At 38.3% G+C, this 24,643-nt stretch overlaps 1 protein-coding gene across 6 annotated transcripts in view; it reads right to left on the bottom strand.

Annotated features, from left to right (window-relative positions):
- Window positions 1–2,329: 2,329 nt before the first annotated feature.
- The window catches only part of BBS9 (Bardet-Biedl syndrome 9), a 466,532-nt gene continuing 444,218 nt past the window's right edge, over window positions 2,330–24,643 (bottom strand). For 3 of the 6 annotated variants that reach the window (XM_017527150.2, XM_017527153.2, XM_017527152.2), the window contains 2 exons: window positions 3,130–3,240; window positions 2,476–2,917 (listed from right to left, as the gene is read on the bottom strand). In XM_017527150.2, the coding sequence (XP_017382639.1) occupies window positions 2,886–2,917; window positions 3,130–3,240 (143 nt within the window). In that variant the 3' untranslated portion in view covers window positions 2,476–2,885. Of the gene's footprint in view, window positions 2,918–3,129; window positions 3,241–24,643 lie in introns of all 6 variants that reach the window. The other 3 variants (XM_037737962.1, XM_017527149.2, XM_017527151.2) reach the window with 2 other exon arrangements.

Genomic DNA, 24,643 nt, shown 5'->3' with positions numbered 1-24,643 from the left:
TTGTAAGTGGGAACTAAACAATGGGTACTCATGGACATGAAGAGAGCAACAATAGACACTGGCGATTACTAGAGTGAGGAGAGGGGACAAGGATTAAAAAATATCTATTGGGTACTACGCTTAGTACCTGGGTGACAGAATCAATTGCACTCCAAACCTCAGCACCACCCAATATCCCCAGGTAAGAACCTTGCACACGTACCCCCGAATCTAATATAAAAGTTGAAATTATTTTTTTTTAAAAAAGAGAGTTGTCAATTCCATGACTATTTGAAATGTATCACTGTATAAGAAAAATTAAAATGCCCTGATAATATAATAATCCTAAAAACCTGCCTGACATTACAAATGATGAGTTTTAAAGCTGAAAGAAGCTTTTGCAAACTATCAGTAATTTTTTTAAAGTCTGATCAACAATTCCAGAGAAAAAAATTATCTTTTAATTCACTCTATACAAAATGAAATTACAAATCGTTGATAGTTAAACAAGTGAATAAGAAATGTGTGCAAAAAATGCAGAAGTATTAAAAATGTATATCAAGGAGTTAATATAATATAAATATTATATTTGTGTGGATTTTGTGATATCTATGGTTATTATAAGCTTTTTACATTGTGATTTGTTATTCTTATTATATTCGTTTTTGTAACTAATGTTTTATTATAATTTTTTATTCCTTTTATTTAAAACCTGAATCCTGTGTTTAAATCAATGTTACCCAAGTACTCATGAACACAATCATTAAGTATTGAATTTTTAAGATTCAGATCTGTCTTTAAAGCCAAATTCAAGAAAAATAGTAGGATAGTCACATCAGCTTCCTCTCAGCTAAATTAGAAAGGTTAGATCACAGCCAATGTTCTAAATAATTGGCTTCTCCATTTCTCTATGACTTGTTGACTTCTTTTAGGAAATCAGTTGATCTGTTGATACAACTAATATTTACCAAACAGAAAAACTATCTAAGAACAGTTATGTCCAAGGAGCTTGCAAATCTATCCCACCAGGAAAGGAAAACATGACTTCTGAAATACAATAAGTAAGAGAGAGGTATATAGAGAGGCATAGAGTTTTCCAGGGATTCTAAAGAAGGGACGATGATTGCCAAGAAAAGTGATCAGGAGAACTTGAAGAGGAGACAGTGTGACTATACTCATTTCCCCATTCCATTACAGAAGGGATTTAAGAGGCATATAAGAGAGATACAAGAGAGAATACACTAAATGTTGAAGCAAATGAAAAGACAAAAACGGGAAGAATATAATAAAGGGCCAGAAGAATATGGGGCTAAAAGTACAGTCCATGATGCCTTGTCCACTTATTCCAAGAGGACCTCAAAGGTGGCTCTTGGTGTAGGGATGAGGAGATAATTTATTCAAAATGAGCCTTGAAGTGAAGGGTTGGGGTCTGAGTTTACAATTAAAATGAAATGATGGCAAACCTGGGAAGTACGGTGTTTGCAATGTTTTCCCACATTAGCCAGAACAGAGACCCTCTCTCTGCCCCAGATATTAAGCACTGGGGAATGTGGTTATTCTAACAGGCATCTTACTCTGATTAGGCCTTGGCAGTTGCGCTGTACCATAAGTTATATCCTTTACAGTTCAAAGCAACAAAACCCTTAATGCATGTGATGTCCACATAGCTTCCATAGTTCAGATCCTAAAATAGAAAAATAACACCAGCTAATTCAACACTGCATAAATCACAAGGTTATTAAGACGGCATCCCAAGGAATCCAAATAGCCTTCTGTTGCTCTTTCAGAACCATCTCTATAATTGTTTTTATATTTCACTGATGTATATGCTTTTTGAATCAGAAGACATGAAGGACTTAAAGAGAAAATTATAGTTTCAGTAAAATTTTATGTTCATATCATGGCTATAAATGATCACGTTATTTTGATAATACAATCTGCATCTCCTCAAAGAGGATGCTACAAATAAGTAATACATCCTCTGCAGTTATTTTTTTTTTGACATTTCACATATAGAAAAGCCATGAACAACTTTCCCTTTTGTACAGAGAGGCATTCCAAAACTGGCAAAGACATATTTTTATTTAAATAAATCAGTCTCACAACTGTAATTCTAACTTGAAATTGGCAAACTTTCTTTCATTTCTTATACATAAAAACCTTAAATTTTAACTGTAATAAAGTGTGAATCCTTTTATAGCCTGGATTTTTTAAAAGGTGTCACCCAATGGGGTAATGAAAAGGGGATGTTAATATGCTAGCTTTCTTGAAAATATTTAAACATTTTCATACAATACTAGAAAACTTACCTTCTTCCACAGTTAGCCTAATAGAACAAATCATATGAAAGTTTCATAACAGTTCTTTTATTTCTAAAATAATCACGTTCAGGTCTTACCATGGAGTAGCAAAGTTTTGGATTCACTTCCTTTCCTTTGAAGAAATAATGTAGAGCAATCACTTATAAATCCTTCTAATTATAAATAAAATCCAAGATATTGTTTGACAATGAGATGCTTTATTAAACTTGATACATTTACTCTATAAGAATTCTGTGAAAAAAATGGGTTATCAAATTATTTTGGATCTGAATCTCTGCATTATAAAATCTATCCCAAAACTATGTCATCTCACTGTATTCTGTGACTATTAGCACATGGATGACCAAAGGCAACTACTTCCTTTCCTGGCAAAACAAGACAAGTTTCAACTGACTTGCCCATGGTGTTACAAGTCCTCCTAGCAAAATATAAAGTCCCAACCCCCCTCTCTATGCAGTGTCATCTCCAGGAAGGTAAGCTTTAGGAAGCACCTGCGCCAGCCCTATAACTGTGCTTAGCATGAGGTTCAAACAGGTTCAGCCTTGAGACGGGCATGTTCCTCTCAACCAAACAACTCTATTTGGATTATTCCGAGACTCCTTGGAGGGGTGAAACTTCTGGAAAAAAAGAGTGAGAGAGAAAGAAAGAGAAAAGGTCTGAATAACGACAGGAATACACAAAAGATCAAATTCAGCTGCACCAGTGCTAAGGGGAAGGAGGAAGAAATTGGAAAACAAGCAGCTTTACAGAATGCTCTCTGGTATGACAAAAACTGACCAGATTGTCACTCCTTCTGACTTAACGCTGTGAAGGCCACCCATTCTCTTACCAGGCCTGGATGTCTCTGCAGTGAGATGTCTGTGGTTGGTAAACAGTTCTGTGGAGTCTTGTTCTACGGATCTTTCTTCTAGGTCTGACTCTGGGATTGTAGTACAACCACCTAGTTGAAAAATACAAACAATATTTTATGCAATGTGTAAGAAAATCTGCCTCTCCACACAGCAAGCATAGCTTAGGAACACACTGGTCATAAAGATAATAAATGACGTGACAACAATCTCCACGAGTGGCCCAAAAAGAATGACCTTAAATGTTTCTTTTTGGTGAAAATACTGGGAATGAGTTACTGCCCCAAAAGACATGTTATACTGATTATGACTTGGCAACAGCAGCAACAGTATTGTCTTTAAATTTATCCTTTTTAAAGTCAGAAAGGACAAAACCTATAGCATATGTGATATCTACAATATAAGGGCCCCTCAGCAGGAATTCCATTTAATACCAGAGCATCAGAAACTATAAAACAAATGAAGCACGTGAACCATGAGGGAAAGAAGCGTTCCTTGAGCAAAGAGAAAGATTGCTGGTGTTCTGGGACGGTGGTTGTGGTGGTATTTTTCTGGAATTTGATTCTATTCCTGAATCCCAACACCTTACAGCACAGACACAAACACTTCATAATTCAACAGCAAAGCCATGAACTGCATTGTGGAGGATTTCAATCCAAAGGTGACTCGAGGATGAGCTGGCACTGCTGTGCTTTTGAAGTACTAGGTATAACTCATTTGACTTTATCCACCCAAATCTTGTATGGGAAACTCGCAATCATGCGAGAATTTCCTGACTACATCTGCAACTTGATTTGACTGATTTGCCATCATTTCCTGGAAATGTACTAACATGCTGTATACTGTACATGCTTTTTTCCAAAGCCATTCTTCTTGTTAATGAAGTGTGATTTCTTTTTCTGAGGCTTCTCACACACACAGTCCAAAGCCTCAGCACTCAAGTTTGGTTTTATGCATGAGGGGGCTTATGAAGCTCACATCACTCTGAGGAAAGAGAGGGTATCAGCAGCACTGACTTCAAAATCACATCATTCAAATGAGAGGGACAGTGGCAAGGTTCCAGGTTTGAAGGAAAACGCACCTTACTATCCACACCTCTGCATCAACTCTGAAACAGAAATCGATGCTGAGGGAAATGACAGAAGAGCATTTCCATACTCACAAAATAAGAATTAGGGCTAGCCTCAGAGATTCTCTGAATGGGAAACATTATAATTACCCATCAGTGCAATGGAACTCGCCCAGCCATATCTGAAAATGGCAAGTGCCTTATCCAGAAGGAGAACCAGGCTTATTTTTAATCTCTCCAAAGCCTGTAGATCATAGTAACAAGAATTATCATTATTGAGTACTTTCTAGGGGCTAGAAATCTTAACCATATTATCTCATTTAATTCCTACACACTATACCATGAGATAGATATTATTATTCATTTATAAGAAAACTGAGGTCTCATGATGAGATTCAGTAACTTGCCAATGTCTCAGAGCTCCAGTCTGGCACACAGTGGAGCTGGGGCCTTCGGAGAAGCCCAAAAAGTCAGTTGCTTTCTTCTCTTCTTTACACTCATCCAACTGAGTAAAAATGAAAAGGGTATATGCGGTGGTGACAGGGCCTGGGGGAGACCTGGAAGACTGATGACAGGGAAGAGCAGAAAGAAGAGATGTGCTCCCTGCTGAACAGAACCCTAAAAAAAAGGCAGAAGGGCCAGGTTTCTCATTCTGGATTCACAAATCAGGTTAAGTCACTTCTCCATCCCTGAGACAGAGGGAAGCAGAGGGAGGCCAGGAATGCTACACTCATGCAGCTGCTTTCACACACAAGCAACTTCAGGAGTGAGGAAGAGGCGTCCCCCAGCCAACTGATGAGAGCAAGTACGACAAGCAGTTAGCACAGCTGCCACATGCTTGGCGAGAGGCAGGTCTCCTCTGATAAATTAGTGTCCTTTCATTCCAGCTGACTCACTATTTTGACAAAAACAGAAATAAAAGACTTCCTAGTTCTCTATCATGTGGGCTCAAAAAGAAAAGCCAATTGCTATAGATTATCAACCATGCATGTCATTTCCTCTCTTCTCTTTGCCTCATCTTGTGTACAGAGATGGCCAGATGTCCTGCCCTGGTCCTCTACCCCTCAGGTGCTATATTGGGCAGATTGCATGCACGTCCTCAGACTCCACATCCACTGCAGGAGCTGACTATCCACTTGCCCTGGGAATGCCACCCCCGCTTGCTTTGGATGCCTCTTGTAGCCAAACTTCCCAACTGCACACCCAGAGTGTCTGCCACTTCCAGCTTGGGAAGAACAATAGTGGTGGGCTCTGGCATCCTGACCAGTGAGTGCATCATGGGAAAAGAAAAGAAGCTGAAGCTGTGCAGAGAACTCCTCCACTGCTCCTGCCAACCAGGAATATGCTGGATGATTATTTCTCTTTTGTAGGCCTCTAAAAAAAGGGCTGTGTACTGCATAGCTGCACCTGCTCAGCCTCTTCATGGCTCTTGAAGAGAGGCACTCTCAGGTGCAGGCAGCACCACTCTGCATGACCTTACATATTCCCCTGGTTGTTGCCCTTTGTTCTCACCCTCCCTTCCCAGAGTTTGTGCTCTCAAACAGCCATCACTTTAATCTTGGCCTCAGGTTCTGTCCTCTAGAGAAAATCACTGATACTGCTGATACTGGGAGTAGTACTATAATAAAAAGTAAGTCTTCACAATGGAATTTTGAACTTAGGCTGGCCACCCATCTGTAAGGACAAGAGGCTCCATAGCTGGAGGTGAACGGGATGATAATAGCCCCTGGTGTGCAATTACTTAAGCTTTTACCTATGCTTAACCAGGACAATGTGCACATAGAGGTCAAGACACTGGGAGATCAAATGGTTGTGGCATGAAAGCATGTAATTGTAAGGATTTCAGATGCTGCTTCTGATGACTAGGTATCTTGCAAAAAGAAAATGGCAGCTCATGCAACTAATGGGCAATGGAAGGCAAGTCCACAAAGTCAAAAGGCTTCTTTGACCTTGCTCATGTAAATGAGATCATCACACCAGCCGAACAGGAATCACCTGAAAGCTTGTCAGAAATACAGACTCTCAGGCACCATCCCACATCTACTAAATTAACATCTTCTAGGAAACAACAGATGAGTATATCTGATACTTTTGCTAAGAAAAAAATATATTTGTTAAAAATTTAAGAGTAAGCAAATAAAAGAATACAGCTAGTGCTCGACTTACGACCACGATTGGTTCCGACAGACTGGTCGTAACACGATTTGGTCGTAAGTTGAGTAGGCTATATGCACACGGAGATGGTAGTGCTGCCAGAAGCTGGTCCACACTGTCGTACGCCCAGCTGGGCAACATTTGTGCTGCCAGACGCGGAGCAGTAGTGGCTAGCGATTGCGGTCGTAAAGTCGAATGGTCGTAAGTTGCATAGGTCGTAAGTCGATCAATACCTGTATAGACAAAATTTAAAACTTCCAAACAAACTGAAACCCTCTGAAGTCATCCATGGAAATGAAGCCTGGGTTCCATGGATGCCAGATGAAGTACCCTTGGCTGAGAGTCCAGCCCATAAAAGGAGAGAGGGCTGCAGCTGGAGGAAATCATCCAAACACAATGGCAAGTGTGACACAAACAAGCCTACAGTCAAGCACAAGCAGAAATGCAGGCTCCTAGCCTGGAAATCAGGTCAGTGCCTCTAGGAGGGCAGGGGACTTACAATCCTGTGGATCTACTGTGTGCTGAGCACCCTACCTTGCATTTTTAGTACAATAACTCACTCCATCCTCCAATAAAGCTGTCGTGAAGGGCTCTCTGCCCTCATTTCGCAAGGGTAAATGTACTGATACTAATGTGTGCTTTCCTTCTACTGCCCTTTCCCCTACCCCTCCTCTTCCTACAATGTTACCCAGGCATTTTGTGCTTCCTTGCCTCCAGGGAAGTTTGTAATGCGGACCCCATGAATAAAAGTAGCCTGGAAATACTTCCCTTTCCAGCTTTGGTTTTCCATAGCCGGGGTTCCCTGAAGAGGTAGAAATAAGTGTCCTAACTCAGAGAGTGAGAGACGGCTGGCACCTGGGCTGGCTCGGAGGCAGCAGCCCACAGCTCAAGGTAAAAAGACATCATCCAGAGATAGAGGCATGGGACACAGGAGGACTGGGCACCAGAAGCCGCAGCCTCGGCCACAGGGAGCCCTGGAGTTGACAACTCCACTGATGGCTCAGGCAATGAGGCTGTGGGTAGCTACCGTGTCTTCGTCTTCTGAGACCCATGTATAAGCCTCCCTGGATGCAGTGGGGTATGGCAAGGGTGGGCAATAACAACTGAGACTGAATCCCCTACCATCTTGGTATTAAAGAAAATATAAATTTTACATTTCTTGCATCTCTGACTTAGCTATGCAGAGTTGCGCCTGCTAGAAAGTCTCAATTTATTATGTAAAACCAAGAGATTACGTTATTTGCTAAGCGTTATACAAGTTTCTACACCACTGCAACCTGGCTCCCTATATACTACAGTGATGCTTCTCAGAAAAACTTGCTTTTCAAATTTTCAATCTATCTAATCAATACTTTTGTAAAATGTAATAGAAATGAATAAAAAGAATTGCTAGAAAAACTAAATAAGACATCAGCTTTCACCTTTTAGAATTAGGTTCAACAGTCGTAAAGGCGCCCTTTCAATTGCTACAAAAGTTTCTCAACATTTTACTGTGAAGGTCAGGTAACAAAAAGTTTGCAGGCAGATGCCAGTCTTTGGGCCATACTTAACTAACTATAAGATATGGTCTAACTTAATTAATGTGATACGCAGAAAATAATAATACAGCAAATTCCTAATTAAGGTTCAAATATCAGCAAACTCCTTGTGGCAACTAAATGGGTTTTCACAACTTAATGTTCATCCTTTCTGGTCATACATCTAGTGACCAGATGTGGCAGCTCTCTCTCTAGTGGTCATGGTGTACAGAAAAAACTCTCTCTCCCACCAAGGTAGGATGTCTAGGTTCCCCTCACCACCGCTAGGTGGATTATAATTAAGGGAATCTGGCATCTTAAGTCAGAACTCTAGATGCATTTCCACAATGGAATATTGTTATAAGTAACATTTTTATTATAGAGCCCTATTACAATTAAGTTATTGCTTTAAAAACTTTTCTGTACTAATCTGGAAACCTAGCTTCTATGTCAAAATTATAAAATATGAAGCACATATAATGAATTTTCAACAATCGGCATAGAACCATTTGGAACAAAACTGTTCATAAATTGGAGACCACACCAATGATGTTAAAAAGGATGTCTTTGAGGCACTTTATTATGGGGCCTATGACTGAACTGCTAACAATCAAATTAGGTATATGGCCATCTGTGTTAATTAAACCTTGCTGTAAAAATTTGACCCTTCCATGTTGATAACATATTAATACATATGCAACCATTATTTAGCCAAAAATCTATTTAAGTAGAAAATCTCACTTAAAATTTTGTACAAATAGGAATTTGCCCTATATTTATAAAGATAACACAACTCTAGGATTTTTAGGAATTTCAAGCTGTCCTCTAACCTGTTTGTACATTCAAAAGCAAATTATAAAATGGCTGCACTTCTCCTCAAAAAGTGAAACACAGGCCAGGCACAGTGGCTCACGCCTGTTATCCCAGCCAGCACTTTGGGAGGCCGAGGCAGGTGAATCATGCAGTCAGGAGATGGAGACCATCCTGGCAAATGTAGTGAAACTTTGTCTCTACTAAAAGTACAAAAAATTAGCTGGATGTGGTGGCACATGCCTGTAGTCCCAGCTACTCTGGAGGCTGAGGCGGGAGAATCACTTGAACCTGGGAGGTGGAGGTTGCAGTGAGTCGAGATCACACCACTGCATTCCCACCTGGGTGACAGAGCGAGACTTTGTCTCAAAAAATAAGAAAAAAAGTGAAACATATTTTATCAACAGGTGAATTACACTAAGATATTTCTACCTATTGTCAGAAAAACAAACACAACAATGAAAGGAGCTTCGGCCTTCTCTGCAGGTTGCTACTGTAGAGTTAACTGAAAGAGGTAGAGTTCAAAGGTTAAGATAGGAAGTGAAGCAGAAACAAATTTAACTGTCATCTAGAATACTGGGGATCAAAATTGGAATGCAAGGAAAGCAGTGGTATGCTGGTAAATGTGGAAGAGCCGGCTTTCCAGGAAAAAGAGGAAAACCCCAATCCATAGTGTTTACCCATCTCTGCAGGACGAATACTCCCCCTATGGCCAACTTCAGATAACCAAAGTGACATCACCAAATGTACTGCTTAGCAGAGATGCAGCATTTTTACCATACAGATTCCACAGATGTAAACAACCTCAAGAGAATACATCATAGTAAAACATAGTAAACTAATTAGGAAGGAAGAGTTTTGAGTTTGTATCATCTTTGTTTTTAATATAATTTACTTCATTGTAAATTTATGTAATTTTTAATAATGCCTATATATTTGACAACCGACTCCCAAAATTTCTAAAAATTCAACAATTGGTTCTCAGTAGCTAACGCAAGCCAGTTCTAGCACTGAAAGTGGGAATGGTATAGGAAGGTCAAGGTTATGCTTTGAAGTCTCAATTCATGGCTCCACATTTACTAGTTAAGTGACTTTCTTGAGCAAAGTTATTTCACTAAAATCAGTCTCAGCTTCTGCATCTAAGAGACTAACGTAGCCCTCCTTCATAAGGAAGAAAGGTGAATGTGCTTAGTGCCTAGCACAATGAAACACAACTTAAGACCTGACTATTTTCAGGCCAAATCAGGAACACCAAAAGAAGAGTAGGGTAGCCGGGTCAAGATAAATTCCCTAATGTAGGGGTTTGGCAGGGTAGGTATGAAACAAACTGATACATCCCTGGGGCCACAGACAGTTCTGCAGCAAAGAGAAAAGTGCCTGAAAATCTTAACCAGGTGGCCACCTAGGGAGTTGGCTAATCTATTTTTCTCAAGCCCTATCTGATATCTCTCCTGCTACTTAAACTACTGGGTTCCAATATTTGATTCCACCATAGGTGAATCGGGCCTCCTAGCTAACTTGTCTCGCAACCTACTTTGTAATTCAAATAGCCCAAACCAGAGGGTTGGCCATATAGTAAATATTTTTTAGGCTCTGTGGGCCATCTGGTTTCTGGTACCAATATTCAATTTTGTTGTCACAGTGCAAAAGCAGCCATAGTCAATACATAAATGTGAATGAGCACTGGCTGTGTTCCAATAAAACTTTATTTACTCAAACAAGTGGTGGGCCAGGTTTGGCCTGTGGGCCATAAGAAATTAGCCATCCCTGGCTTAATCTAAGGCTCATGGAAAGCTTCTTTGCATACAGTATTGTAATTTTCAAAGTTCCTAGAGGCATTTAACACTGCCAGATGTCTTATCTTACAGTACTACTACCAGGATATCCTATAGTATAAGTTTAAAAGCATAGTTTTTGTCCAACTGTGACAAATGTTCTTTCTTGTTGGATAACGATAAAAAAAATTTTCTCTAATAGATTTTACTTTTTAAAGCAATTTGAGATGTGCAGAAAACTTTAGCAGATAGTACAGAGAATTCCTATATATCCTCTGCACAGCTTCCCCTATTTATTAGTGTCTTTCATTAGTGCAGTACATGCATTACAATTAATGAACCAATAATGATACATTATTATTAACTGAAGTCCATAGTTTATTCACATATTTTTTCTTTTTTACCTAATGTCCTTTGTCTTTTTCAGGATATAGTTATCCAGAATACTATATAACATTCATTGTCATGTCTCCTTTGGCTCTTCTTGGTTGTGATAGTTTCTCAGACTTTGTTTTCAAAAGCCTTGACAGTTTTGAGGAGTACTATCAGGGATACTGCATGATACCTTTCTATTAGAATTCATCTGATGTCCTTCTTATGATTACAATGGGGAAATTTTTAAAACTCTAAACATAAATTCTTAGAGTTTCCAATATTTTACAATGGTCTCCAGGAGTTTCTCTTTTCCTCTATCAAAAGCAAAGAAGCCAAGTGGGCAGTGAATGGAGAGACCACTGAAAGAGAGGGGGCAAAGCAGAAGGCTTTGGCCTTGAACAGCTCCAATGTGGAGCTCAAGTTATCATAGTAGCGGACCAAGCTGCACCTAGCTGTAGGACCCAGGGCAGGTCATCAGTTGTCCCATCTTTAAAGAGAGGGTGATGATGAGGCTGACTGTGAGCATGGCATGAGATCATGTACACCTAGCATCGCGCTCAGCACATCATGCATTTTATCACCTCCTGCCTTCTACTTTTTTTTGTATAGATACACTTTCTGCCCCATTTTTTTGTGGAATCAAAGAACTGTAGCTTTCAGTTCAATCACTTGCATGTAGTAGATATCAACACAGAGGTTCAGAGAGGGAAACTGATGTGCAAATGTCCCAGAGCTAGTGCAGGTTCCCCTCCTTTTTATCACACTAGAGCTTTCTCAAGAACACATTTCCCCCTCCCCCCAGGAAGATCTTAATGTATTTGCTTGCAAGTTGGCTGCCCTAACTAGTCCTTCCTTTCAGTGACAGAAAATCCAGAGGGCTGGCAAGCTGTTCTGTGGGTATATTTGAAGACTTTGCTGCTTATTTTCTTGCAACAGTGACCTTTGTGATAAACTGGGTATTCGATGAGCGCATTCCACTCCTTCATAGAGAAAAAAAAACTTTTCTTCTTTTTTCTTCATATATTTAAGAGGAATCAGACAAGGAGACACTTTTCGAGAATCATAAATGACCACAGACCTTGTTCTGACTTGCCAAAGAATCTTCTGTTTGCATGACCTGAATTGCCACTAAGAATTAAAAACAGCAGAAACCTCAAAAGTATAGACCAGTGAGATTTTTCTTTTGATCAAGATTTACTTGATGGATAAAGTGCTTTTTTGAGATTTCATTTCAATGGTTTATAATTCATGTGCAGTATGAAAAATGGGTCTTTTGAAAAGAGTATCACACTATCTTAAATATGAAGTTTCCCTCAGACTCAGAGACTCTCTATAAATATATTCATTTGGAGATATTTTACTCTCTCTCTCTCTCTCTCTCTCTGTGTGTGTGTGTGTGTGTGTGTGTGTGAGAGAGAGAGAGAGAGAGAGATGATTCATACGTATGCACATAGGTACACAGGCTTGTACAGATTTCATGACAATTCTCTACTCTGTTAGTTTTCCCAGTTGTTTCAAATAAGTTTTTCTAGCCGAAAGAGAAAAAAGCCAGCCATCTGCTGTATGCTTGTGTAGCAATACTGGTTGAATATTTAGAAACATTTTGGTGAAATGGAAGAATAGAAGGAAGGAGGATGGGCAAGAGAGAGGGAGACAGGATGGAAAGGAAAGGGGAGGGGAAAGAATGGATCACAACATATTTTATCTTTCTGTGTATGCTCTTCTACAGAAGACATTTGAGGTGATTTACAAAAGGTGTAAATGACAAAATAGTAAATCGTACAAAATATATTAGCAGTTAGAAGAATGTAAACAAGAACAGAAGGTATAGCGAGGAAGAATCATGGATAAACAAAGACAAGGACTTACACAACAGCTATAGTGGAGACAAAAATGCAAAAAGTTACAGAGAAAAAGTGAGACTGCGCTTCCTCTGATCCATCCTCCATGACCTCTCTTCTTCCAAACTGAACTTCAGACCAAAGGGCTCAGTTTGCCCTTACTTGGATTTAACTTTTCTTCCTCAAGAGCACACAATTGGTAAAGCTATAATAGTGGGAATTTTTTTGACTAATGATATATGTGCGTGTGTTTATGTTTCTGTTCTGTGCTCAGGGGCCATCTTGGAAAGTCAACATTTCTGTGAAATTGTTTTTTTGTTTTTTAATTTTACTTCAAGCTCCAGGATACAAGTACAGAATGTGCAGGTTTGTTACAAAGGTATACAAGTGCCATGGTGGTTTGCTGTACCTATCAACCCATCATTTGGGTTTTAAGCTCCACATGCATTACATATTTGTCCTAATGCTCTCCATCCTCTCACCCCCGACCCCTTGACTGGCCCCGGTGCGTGATGTTCCCCTCCTTGTGTCCATGTGTTCTCACTGGTCAATTCCCACTTATGAGTGAGAACATAGAATGTTTGGTTTTCTGTTCCTGTGTTAGTTTGCTGAGGATGATGGCTTCTAGCTTCATCTATGTCCCTGCAAAGGACAAGATCTCATTTCTTTTTATGGCTGCATAGTATTCCATGGTGTATATGTGCCACATTTTCTTGATTCAGTCTATCACTGTGGTGCATTTGGTTGGTTCCATGTCTTTGCTATTGTAAATAGTGCTGCAATAAACACACACATGCATGTGTCTTTATAGCAGAATGATTTATATTCCTTTGGGTATATAACCAGTAATGGGATTTCTGGGTCAAATTGTATTTGTGGTTTTAGATCCTTAAGGAATCACCACACTGTCTTCCACAATAGTTGAACTAATTTACACTCCCACGAACAGTGTAAAAGTGTTCCTATTTCACCACAGGCTCATCAGCATCTACTGTTTCATGACTTTTTAATAATTGCCATTCTAACTGGTGTAAGATGGTATCTCAATGTGGTTTTGATTTGCACTTCTGTAATGACCAGTGGTGATGAGCTTTTTTTCATATGTTTCTTGGCTACGTAAATGTGTTCTTTTGAAAAGTGTCTGTTCATATCCTTTGCCCACTTTTTGATAGGGCTGTTTTTTTCTTGTAAATTTAAGTTCCTTGTAGATTCTAGATAGTAGGCCTTGTCAGATGGGTAGACATTGCAAAAGTTTTCTCCCATTCTGAATGTTGCCTATGCACTCTGATGATAGTTTCTTTTGCTGTGCAGAAGCTCTTTAGTTTAATTAAATCCCATTTGTCAATTTTGGCTTTTGTTGTCATTGCTTTTGGCTTTTTTGTCATGAAGTCTTTGCCCAGGCCTGTGTCCTGAATGGTATTGCCTAGGCTCTCTTCTAGGATTTTTATGGTTTTGGGTCTTATTTTAAGACTTTAAATCATATTGAGTTAATTTTTGTATAAGGTGTAAGGAAGGGTCCAGTTTCAGTTTTCTGCATATGGCTAGCCAGTTTTCCCAGCACCATTTATTAAACAGGGAATCCTTTCTCCATTGATTGTTTTTGTCAGGTTTGTCAAAGATCAGATAGTTGTAGATGTGTGGTGTTATGAAATTGGGTTTCAGAGGCACTCACTGAGCAGACATTTTCCAGAAAAACACATATATAGGAGATTGTCAATAAATACAGCAGGCACAGACCTCATCAAAGCACATCTTGGAAAAAAAGTCCTGGGGAATGGAATATTTTGCTTACTGTGCTCTTAACACAGCATAGTGAATAAGGTTAACACCATTCAATGCTGCTGCTCCTGTCTAGGTAAGACTGGAAGACTTATGTCCATTTCTCTCTCATTTCCATTTCCACTCTGCTTTTCACTGTGTTGTCTGTGTTGTCATGTAGAGGCACAACACTCTTAATCAGGTATAATTTTACAGTTTCAAACTCAGCAAGGCAGAAAGAGAAAATGCCTTTCTAGGTAGTCTTAAGTTTCCAGTGGCAACATAAGAAACTCGGTTTTCTATGCCTTGTAAATCCATCCCATGACTTCCCTTTCTCCCTGTTTTTGCAGAAACCATGCTGACCACATTGACAGAAACAACAGTGGTTAGTTGTAGAGGGGCAGGTGAAGGTCACTGTAGTGCATGTCCAATAGGATGCCATTCAAAATGTATGGAGCTCAGTTCCACTGCCTAATAACCAAATTTGATCCCCCCCACACAGTGGGAACTTAAAGTATGTTCAAGACTATGCACGTACCTATGTTTGAAAATATTTCCATTTCACACCTCACAACAGAGATGAAGTGTGTGAATAAAAGGGAGTCTAATACATTTTAAGAGGTCTAGCATGTGTCTCAACAAGTTTTAAAACCCCTGTAAAGGCTGAACACTAAGTCCCTCAGGGTATAAGGGCTCCAGTCAGAGAGTCAGGATATAAGAGAGCAGGGTGCTCCTGGTATTAAGATGTTTCCACAACTTGAATAATGATGGGTGTCCAAGTATTCCTTTAGCTGGATTGCTGGTTAGAACTTAGGCTCACTTGGTAGAGAGAATTAAGAAATTACAGAAACATAGCCATTTTCATCCATTGATAATTATGTAAACAGAATGTACTAACCAGAAAAAGGGTTCTATTTACAAAAAGCAAGCACAGTCCATAAATCCTACAGATTGGAATGGATCCAGGTTAAGAATTTCTCCAGATGTCAGTCTGTAAACAGGGCTTCATAAAGTGAATTCCCCAATTAATTGTTGGCAAGAGCGGTCTCTGCACTATGTTGGTGCATTGCAACCCCCTACCATATGTAGGTGAATTGCTGTCTGGCCCTATTGATCAGTAATCGGTTATGATACAACAAAACTCAGAGAAAAGCAGCTGGGGCAGCACAAATTCTTCTGATATGGTGAGAAGTTACTGTAAAATTACTGCTTAGGAACTCAGAGCTCTGTTCACTGAAGGAAATGAGAATTCTTCTATTTATTTGCATTACATCTGTTTTTCTAACACATTTAGTTCTTAACCTAGAGCACTTGGAAAGACACACACCCAGTAAGAGCATAAACATGGAACCTAAAAAAACAAAACAAAACAAAAAAACAAAAAGAAAAAAACCTCTACTCACTATTTTGATAAAGTCTCCAATCACAATGTTTTTACACATGTTAACAAGGCCATTAAATCCTCCAAACAGGAATACAAAAGTATTGCCCAGCCATTGTGAGAAGGTAGGGAAGAAAAGAAAGTTAATATTTGCTTTTCCTTGCCATCTGATCAATGTCTGGAACATTCTGCAACAAAATGTAGATCTACTGTCTTTCAACTAACTCTTCACTATACGGTATAATGTTTTCTAGTTCGAAAAGAAGGTATTTGCAATTTTTAATTTCCATTTTGTTTCTAAATCCTAAAGAAATCCAATGTACAACTGGAAAGAGACACAATTTTAAGATATTTCCATTTCAAATACTTTCCTTTTCTAACTCCCTCTTCAGAGACCAACACTTTCTCAAAAGTACACATGCACAAATAAAACATTACAGCTACAGTTGAGAAAGAAAGGAAGCCAATGGTTCTGCAATAATAATTTCTAAAAAAAAAAATGAAATAGTAAGAGCATAACTCCACTTTGCCTGGACACCACATAATAAGAGCTAGTGTTCCTCACAGCTTTCCGTCTTGCATCAAGTAGCTATTCATGCCCCAATGATCCTGGCAACATTTCTTCAACTTGAGCTTCTTTCCACATCCCAATTAAAATCCATAATCTTGACCAAACTGTGTTGTTTTTAATAATGACAGAGTTTAGGTGGTGATTAGGAAACTGAGTCCAGCCAGGTCATTGGCTTAGAAACAGGTTGAGAGAAGAGAGAAAAGAACATAGCAGCTCTGGAGTGTGCCTTTTCATCATATCCTTCCACAAAGGATGAAGAAACTGAAGAAACACTCAGGACTCATTCCCAGGCAACTCTACTATCTAATGACATATTTTTAATAGCCCATTAAACAATGTCATATTTTAAAGAAAAGAGAAATATAAATATACACAGAGTGGCAAACTAAACCATTGATCATAGAAAGGGACACTCTGAAAGAGAACATGGCATGGCAAGTTTCATGTGTCTTAAGCAAAGTCAAAGTCTGGGCCTTCATTCCCTTTCCTTTCAATGCAGAAAATATAACATGTGCTTTATGAGAGATTAGGATTAAATTAGATGACTCTTGTAAGGGGTTTATCACAATGCCTGGCACAGAGAAAGACTCCCAGTAAATGTTAGCTATTATTTTCAGTTCTAACTCCCAATATATATCAGTTATTACAGTTACAGCCAAATACACATGAAATGGCAGGCCATGAATAGAGCATGAATTTATATGTGACTTTCCATAAAATGCTCAGGTAAAAAAGTTGAGGACGAAGTAAGTAGACCAGTGGTGGAATGTTTTGCAGTTGAACTCAGTGGTGAACAGTAAAATTGTCACCAAAGCATTAGAAGTAATTCACATGAAAATACTGTCCATATCCCTTTTAAAATGAAACCACAGATATTCTACTGTCATAGATAACCACTCTTCTGAGATTACAATAGGAATTTTTAAAGGGCTCAAATGATGATGATGATGATGACAATGACGATGATGATGACGACCGGGGTACATCATCTCAATCATTGTTTTCTATTTACCAGCAGTGCTATTACTACTGAGAAATGCAAACCCACAAGATAATATGATGCAAATGGACGAAACATTAAGATAAAAGGGAAAAACAGTGGTAGGTTTGCTTTCTCATGGGAAATTGAAATGGCCAGCAGCTGAACCTTGAAAGAGGAAGTCTGCTGATCTAATGTTACTAAACATAGGAGGCAGCCAAGGAACAGAGAAACAGAGCAATGTATTTTAATGTATGCCTTGAAGGAAGCAAACACCAATTATTTTTATATGACTTTAATTCTCCCAGTGAATACTTTATGGGTGTTGGCAAGTCCTTCTGGAAAAGGAAGGGATTATTAATGAAGGATTCAGTGGCAACTGCTCACCAGTGCTCTAAGAAATAACACTTAACAAAGAATCATTTAGTTCACACGTCATCTCTAAAGACATAGAAATTTTAAGGATCCTTTTAAAAAATAGTAAAATATTATGTTCACATGCAAAGCCCTTTCTATTATAGTTTCCAAATGATTCCACAGCCTATGCGATAAACAAATCAGCTTCCCACAGGGAAATAAACATATAGAGGGAAGGAGTTAAATTCTTTTCCACTTATGCAAAGAGTAGGTGCTTAATATTTACTTGTTGACTTAAAAAGGAATTCATGAAACTTGAGGAAATACAGCCTTAAAAAAAAGTCATCATTTAAGAATGTTCCACCACATCATTTCCAGGACTGTGGGCTGAGCATAGCCCACTAATGTATAGGCTAGTAAATCTGAGGAAATGACCAATCAGCTTCTGTATTCTATCCTGTTTCTCCAAAAACATAATCCAGTCACTCTGGCAAATTCCTACAATATGTAAAATGAAATCTCTCTGGCTAACTGCTTGCTCTTAAAATTCTCCAGTTGCTTCAAAAGCACGGCCTCTGGAGTTAAACCATCAGAATTTTAATCCCAACTCCACCATTATTAGCTTTTTTTAAAAAAGAAAAACTAGTTACTTAATCTTTTTCTGCTTCCATTTCCTTATGTGTAAAATGCAGATAATAATTATACCTAGCTCATAGGGTAATTGTAAAGATTAAATGAGTAAACTGATGTAAAGCACTTCAAATGGTGCCTGACTCATAGTAAGTAATACACAAGTATTATAATAATAAGCATTTACGGCATCAGCATCATTTTTGCCTAATATTGCCAAATTATTACAGCCTAAGCCTGAGATTCTTATGTAAGATGAGTAGGTACAAAGGGTAGTAAATGTTAAGAAAACAGGGAGCAGCAACTATAGCTATTTAGGAATACCAATAGTTGGGTTAAATAGTCAAATAAAACCTTAATTGGTTGTCTGATCTGGCAAAAAACAAAAAACAGTAGCCAATAAGAAATAACAGCTTGGTAAAGAAAAGACAAAGATTAGGATCCTGATAAATAATATAGGACAACAATATACATCAAATCAAGAACAATTTACTGTCTTTTGACTCCACTTTCCTGCCAGCATCTTCTTCCATTTCCTTGCTCCTTTTAGTGGCAAAATTTCTCCAAAGAGTTCTCTATATATACTCTTTACAACTCTTCTCTTTTCCTTTCTCTCACACTTCCATCCCAGTCTAGCCTTTGCCTCTGCCACTCTACAGAAGCTGCCCAAGATCACAGTGAGCTTCACATGGCTCCATCAATAGGCTAATTTTCAGCTCTCAGCTGACTTGACCTGTGAGCAGCATTTGACACAGCTGATCATTTTGTCTTCCTTGAAACTCCTTTTTGCCTGACTTCTAGGATACCACATTCTACTGACTCTCCTGTTACCTCACTGCAGGCTCTTTTTCAGTATTCTTTGCTGGTTCCTCCTCTTCTCCCAAACTTCCTGAAAGTTACAATATTCAGCACCCAGTCTTTGATTCTCATTTCTCTTATAAACTTACTGCGTTGGTGACTTTATCCAGTCTTCTGGCTTTAAGGTAACACTTTCATGCTGACAACTCCTAATTTCGTAACTCCAGCCCAGATTTCTCTGCTGAACCCCAGACTCAAACCCAACTACTTACTTAATATCTCTACTTCGATAGCATCTCAAACTCAACATGTCCCCAACTACTCTTAATCTTCTCCACAAACCTTTCCCATCTCAACTCTATCCTTTCAGTGGCTCAAGCCAAAACAACTAGAGTCATTCTAAATTCTCTTCTTCCTCTCAAATATCATCTCCATTCTGTTAGGAAATTCTCCATTATACATTTAAAATATATCCAGAATCAGACAATTTCTCACCACTACCACCACTTTGGTACACTCCATCATCTCTTACCTTAATTACAGTAATCTACAGTTTCGCTGTTTGTAGGTTAAGTTACCTGTGATCAGCCACATTCTGATATATTAAATTAAAAATTCCAGAAATAATTCACAACTTTTAAATTGAACTCTGTTCCGGGTAGCGTGATGAAATCCTGGGTCATCATTCTCCATGCTGCCTAGGATGTAACTCATCCCTTTGTCCAGCACATCCATGCTGCATATGCTACCCTCCTGCTATCGTGTAGGAGAAAACAGTGTGCACAGGGTTCTGTACTATCTGCAGTTTCAGGCAACCACTGGGGGTCTCAGAACACATCCTCCAAGGATAAGGGCATATTACTGTATTGCTAAATTGCTTCTCTGAGTAACCTTAAATTGGACCTGCCCATTTTTACCTTCTGACCCCCACTATAGTCTATTCTCAAAAGAGTAACTCGTGATCATTTTAAAATGTAAAGTCATGTCATTCCTTCATTCAAAATGGTTTTTCCCATTTCACCCAGAGGAAAAGCAAATGAGCAAATGTCTGCACAAAGGCTGCACATGATCTGGTCCCTCCGACCTCATCTCCCACCATACCGCCTCACTGTCCTCCTTGCTCTCCCTGGTAGACACCAGCCCCATTCCCACTTTAGGGATGGTGCTGGCCATTACCTTTACTTGGAACACTTGGCCCTCTGACTTCTGCATGAATAATTCCTTCACCTTCTTCAAGCCTTGTTCAAAAATTGCCTTGTGAACAAAGCCTACCCTGACCACCCAATTTAAAATTATTACTATGTGATCCTTACCCCTTTTCTGACACACACTTTCTTTTTCTGTAACATTTAACATTAGCACTTATTACTTTCTCACATACATAGTTTACTTATCATGCTTATTATTTATTATCTTCTCTTGGAGAATAAGAGTTCCAAAGTGGCAGGAATCTCTGTCTAATTTGGTTGCTACTATATCCTAAGTCTTAGAATAGTGCTTGGCACAAAATAGGCACACAATATTTAGTTGTTGACTTAAATGAATTAATTTAGGCTGAAAGATTAGGAGGAAGCAATGGAAACCAAAATCAATTCTAATTTTTACATAGTATTGTCTACCTTTTCCACTGGGAGGTTGGAAAGCAGTTACAACAGGACATAGTATAGAATCTCTTCTTTCTACTCCCCAAGTAGACCTGGCTGCTCTGTGAACCAAAAAATGTTCTGAAAAAGTTCTTTGCTTTAGTTGATACAAATCTTTAGGAAACAAATCTCACTGGATGAAACACATGGAGAATTTGTGAGACTGAATAGGTGCAACAACAAAATATCCATCCCAGAGAAGAAATAAGATCCTGGCAGGAATTTTTGTAGGAGTCAAACTCAAAAAGAAGTAACAGAGCACTTGTAATTCTAGTTCTTGATAATAGTTATTTGTGGATGAAGAAACTGCAAAGGAAGGGACAAAGACATCTGTCTGCTTGGGAAATTTCTCAAAATGAATAAAAAAGGATCCATGTTATATCCACTGGGGCATCAAGTTATGGCCTGGAACAGTATATTTTTCTCAGGCTACTTCAAATCTAAACGTGTTTTTAAAAGCAAGCCCAATGAAAGATTAGATAAACAACTGGACAATGTTTTTTACACTCTGGTAACATAAACATTTCAAATTCCTTCCTAACTCTTTACTAGCATAAATCTCTAATTCCAGAGAAAGTGAAATATCCTGAAAGTTTAAACATTACTTTGAATTATTCACATTTACCTCCATTTCTATCTTATGTTTTTTTGGCAATAAAAAGCCAGGTTTTGTCCAAACTATGGTACTATGACTCCCTTGCAATTGTCAAACAATTTGGACTAACCCCAGCTCTACTTTCTTTGAAGATGGAACATAGCAGCCCTTCCCAATGGTTTCTGTTCTTTTCTTTCTTACCTCCTATACATCCTTCACTGCCCTTTTTAAACCAAGATTTTATAAACACAAAGAGGAAATGTAGAACTGTCTGCCTGCAATTAAGCTATGAAAACAATTTAAAAATGGTATCAAACACGAAAGAGATCAACTGAAATAAAAAAAACATCAGGCAGAGGAGAGCACTCTCTATGGTTAAAGAAAGGGGATATAGAATAAGAGTCCAATAAGCAGCTCTGTGGAACCACCACAGAAAGAAGAGAAGGAAGGGAGAGAATGGAAGGAAACAAAGGATGTGAAAACCCAGAGGGAATGAGGACAAGTGGCTCACTGTACAATCCACAAGTCAGAAGGTATAGGAATGACAGGGTGGTGGCTGGCAGAAAAAATACTGAGCTGAGAGAGCTGTCCCATTTACATCATAGTCCATGGTTTATGAAAGAACTTCACCTGACCCTGCAACTCACAACTTTGAGCAGTAGAGTAGGTAAAAATCTGCACCTTTTTTTCCCCAATTTTTACTTTAGAATTGGGGGTACATGTGTAGGTTTGGAAGGGGTATATTGCATGATCCTGAGGCTTGGTGTATGAATGAATCCATCACCCAGTTAGTGAGCACAGTATCCAATAGGTAGCTTTTTTCAACCTTTACTCCACTCCTATCCTCCCTTCTCTTATATTCTCCAGTGTCTATTGATTTCTATGTTTGTGACCATTGTACCCAGTGTTCAGCTTCCACTTATAAGTGAGAACATGCAGTATTTGGTTTTCTGTTTCTGTATTAGTTCACTTAGGATAATAGTTTCCAGCTGCATCCATGTTGCTTTGGTGATTACAAATTACAAATGATTACATTGCCTTGTATGGCTGCATAGTATTCCATGGTGCATATGTACCACATTTTCTTTATCCAATCCACTGTTGATGGGCACTTCAGATGATTCCACATCTTTGCTACTGTGAATAGCACTGCAATGAACATACAAGTGCATGTGTCTTTGGGAAAATGATTTAATTTTCTTTGGATATATACCCAGTAAGGGGATTGCTAGGCTGCATAGTAGTTCAACTGTCAGTTCTCCAAGAAATCTCCAAATCACTCTTTATAGCGGCTGAACTAATTCACATTCCTACCAACAGCATATAAGCATCCCCTTTTCTCTGTGGCCTCATCCACATCTGTTATTATTATCATTATTATTTTGCTTCTTAACAGAAGCCATTCTGACTGGTGTAAGTTAGTATCCCATTGTGGTTTTGAATGGCATTTCTCTGATGATTAGTAATGATGAACATTTTGTCAGGTTTCTTGGCTGCTTGTATGTCTTCTTTTGAGAAGTGTCTGTTCATGTCCTTTGCCCATTTTTTAATGAGGTTATTTGGTTTTTACTTAAGTTCCTTATAGAACATCTGAACCTTTGAGCCCTAGAAAAACCAGACATCAAGTTAACTCTTGGGCAAATTACTCAATACCTTTGAGTTTCTATTTCTTCATTTGAGAAATGAAAATATCTTCCTAAAACTGATTGTGAGGAGTAAATAAAATATAAGACATCAGAAACAAAGTCATGCTCAGTAATTGGCAGTTATTACAATAAATGATAAAAAAGATTGACTGATCCAAGGTCAGACAGTGAGCCAACAACCCTGTTAGGAGTAGAGCCCAGGCCTGCTGTGTCATGAGTATTTTCTACCAAAGCACACTGCAGTAGTGAGAGAAACACAGAAGGCAGAAATTGAAGGAACTCATAAAAAGTATGGATGTACAAGGCAGGAATGTACAGATGATCTACAGTTTAGATAAAGCAGACAACTAGATCCAGACTATGTGTTTTGAGGGGTGATGAACTGGATGCAATTTTTATATAAAAATATGGTAAGACCAAGGTACATAAAGAGACAAGGATCTTATTAATCATAATTGAATAATAATTATGTTAGTATCATTTTTTCGTACTTATCTGCCAGCCATTGTGTTACTTATTTCATGTTTGCTCATTCAATAGTAATATAGAATGGTAGTTATTAGTGTCTCATTTCACTAATGATGAAACTAAGCTGTAAAAAGCTTAAGTGACTTGCCCAAAGTCACATACATAGTGATTGGGAGAACTTGAATTCAAATGTGTAATATGCTGACTCCAAAATTGAAGTCTAAACTATCCCATTATCTTGCTTCTCCTTGTCAGAAAGAAAAGACACACAGAAATGCAGTTGTGAATTACTGTCTAAATAATCTGAGTTCTAGATTGTCAAAAATAAGATCATGGTGTATACACCATATACTCAACACCTGCTACATCCCTTGCTCGAAAGAAAAGTGAAGGGTTTAGGAAAATGCCTGAAGTTTCCTTTTAGTAAAAAAGGAATTAGCATAGAAGTAATTTAAAGGGACACCAATGAAGACAGACCCTTAGACTGTCCAAAAACATCTTACATTGTTTTAAAAGAATTCAGAATTGGTATATACTTCCACAGGAATCCAGCATATAATTACAAAAGAGAGAAAGTGGTTCATTAGAGTAGATAATATTTACAACAAGAAAGAAGTAAAATAATAAAGTGGAAAATAAAGCCTTTACTAATTATGTTGAGGAAAAAGACAAAATCAGTCTTCTGAAGGTTGGGAAAATTCAAAGGAGTTCATAGAGGATAAAATTTAATTGCAACAAATATAAAGGAAAAATGATTAAAAAATGATCCTAGGGAAGGGAATTCAGTATCTTTCTAATGATGCTGGACAGTGGTAAACATTTAACATTTACAGGGAGATCTATTTTCCAAAGTTAGCATCACTGTGCTAAAAAACCACCCAAATCCCTGAGTACAAACTCATTCAGGAAAAAACTTGAGAGCAATCTCATCCAAGTATATGTATGCAAAAATCCAAATTAAGGTTAATATCTGACTAAGTCAAACACAGAATCATAATTTTAAAGTATAATTAAAGTTACTTTATCTAGAAATGCAAAATGATTCAATTAGTATAAGTCCTCAAATCAATATATCAAAATGGAATCTCAATAGAGGACAATATTTAACATCCACTTCTAATTTTTTTA

Source organism: Cebus imitator, unplaced genomic scaffold (genome assembly GCF_001604975.1).
Source record: "Cebus imitator isolate Cc_AM_T3 unplaced genomic scaffold, Cebus_imitator-1.0 Scaffold45, whole genome shotgun sequence".
Classification (NCBI taxonomy): domain Eukaryota; kingdom Metazoa; phylum Chordata; class Mammalia; order Primates; family Cebidae; genus Cebus; species Cebus imitator.
The sequence above is the reverse complement of the archived record's forward strand: the minus strand, read 5'-3'. Positions and strand labels throughout refer to the sequence as shown.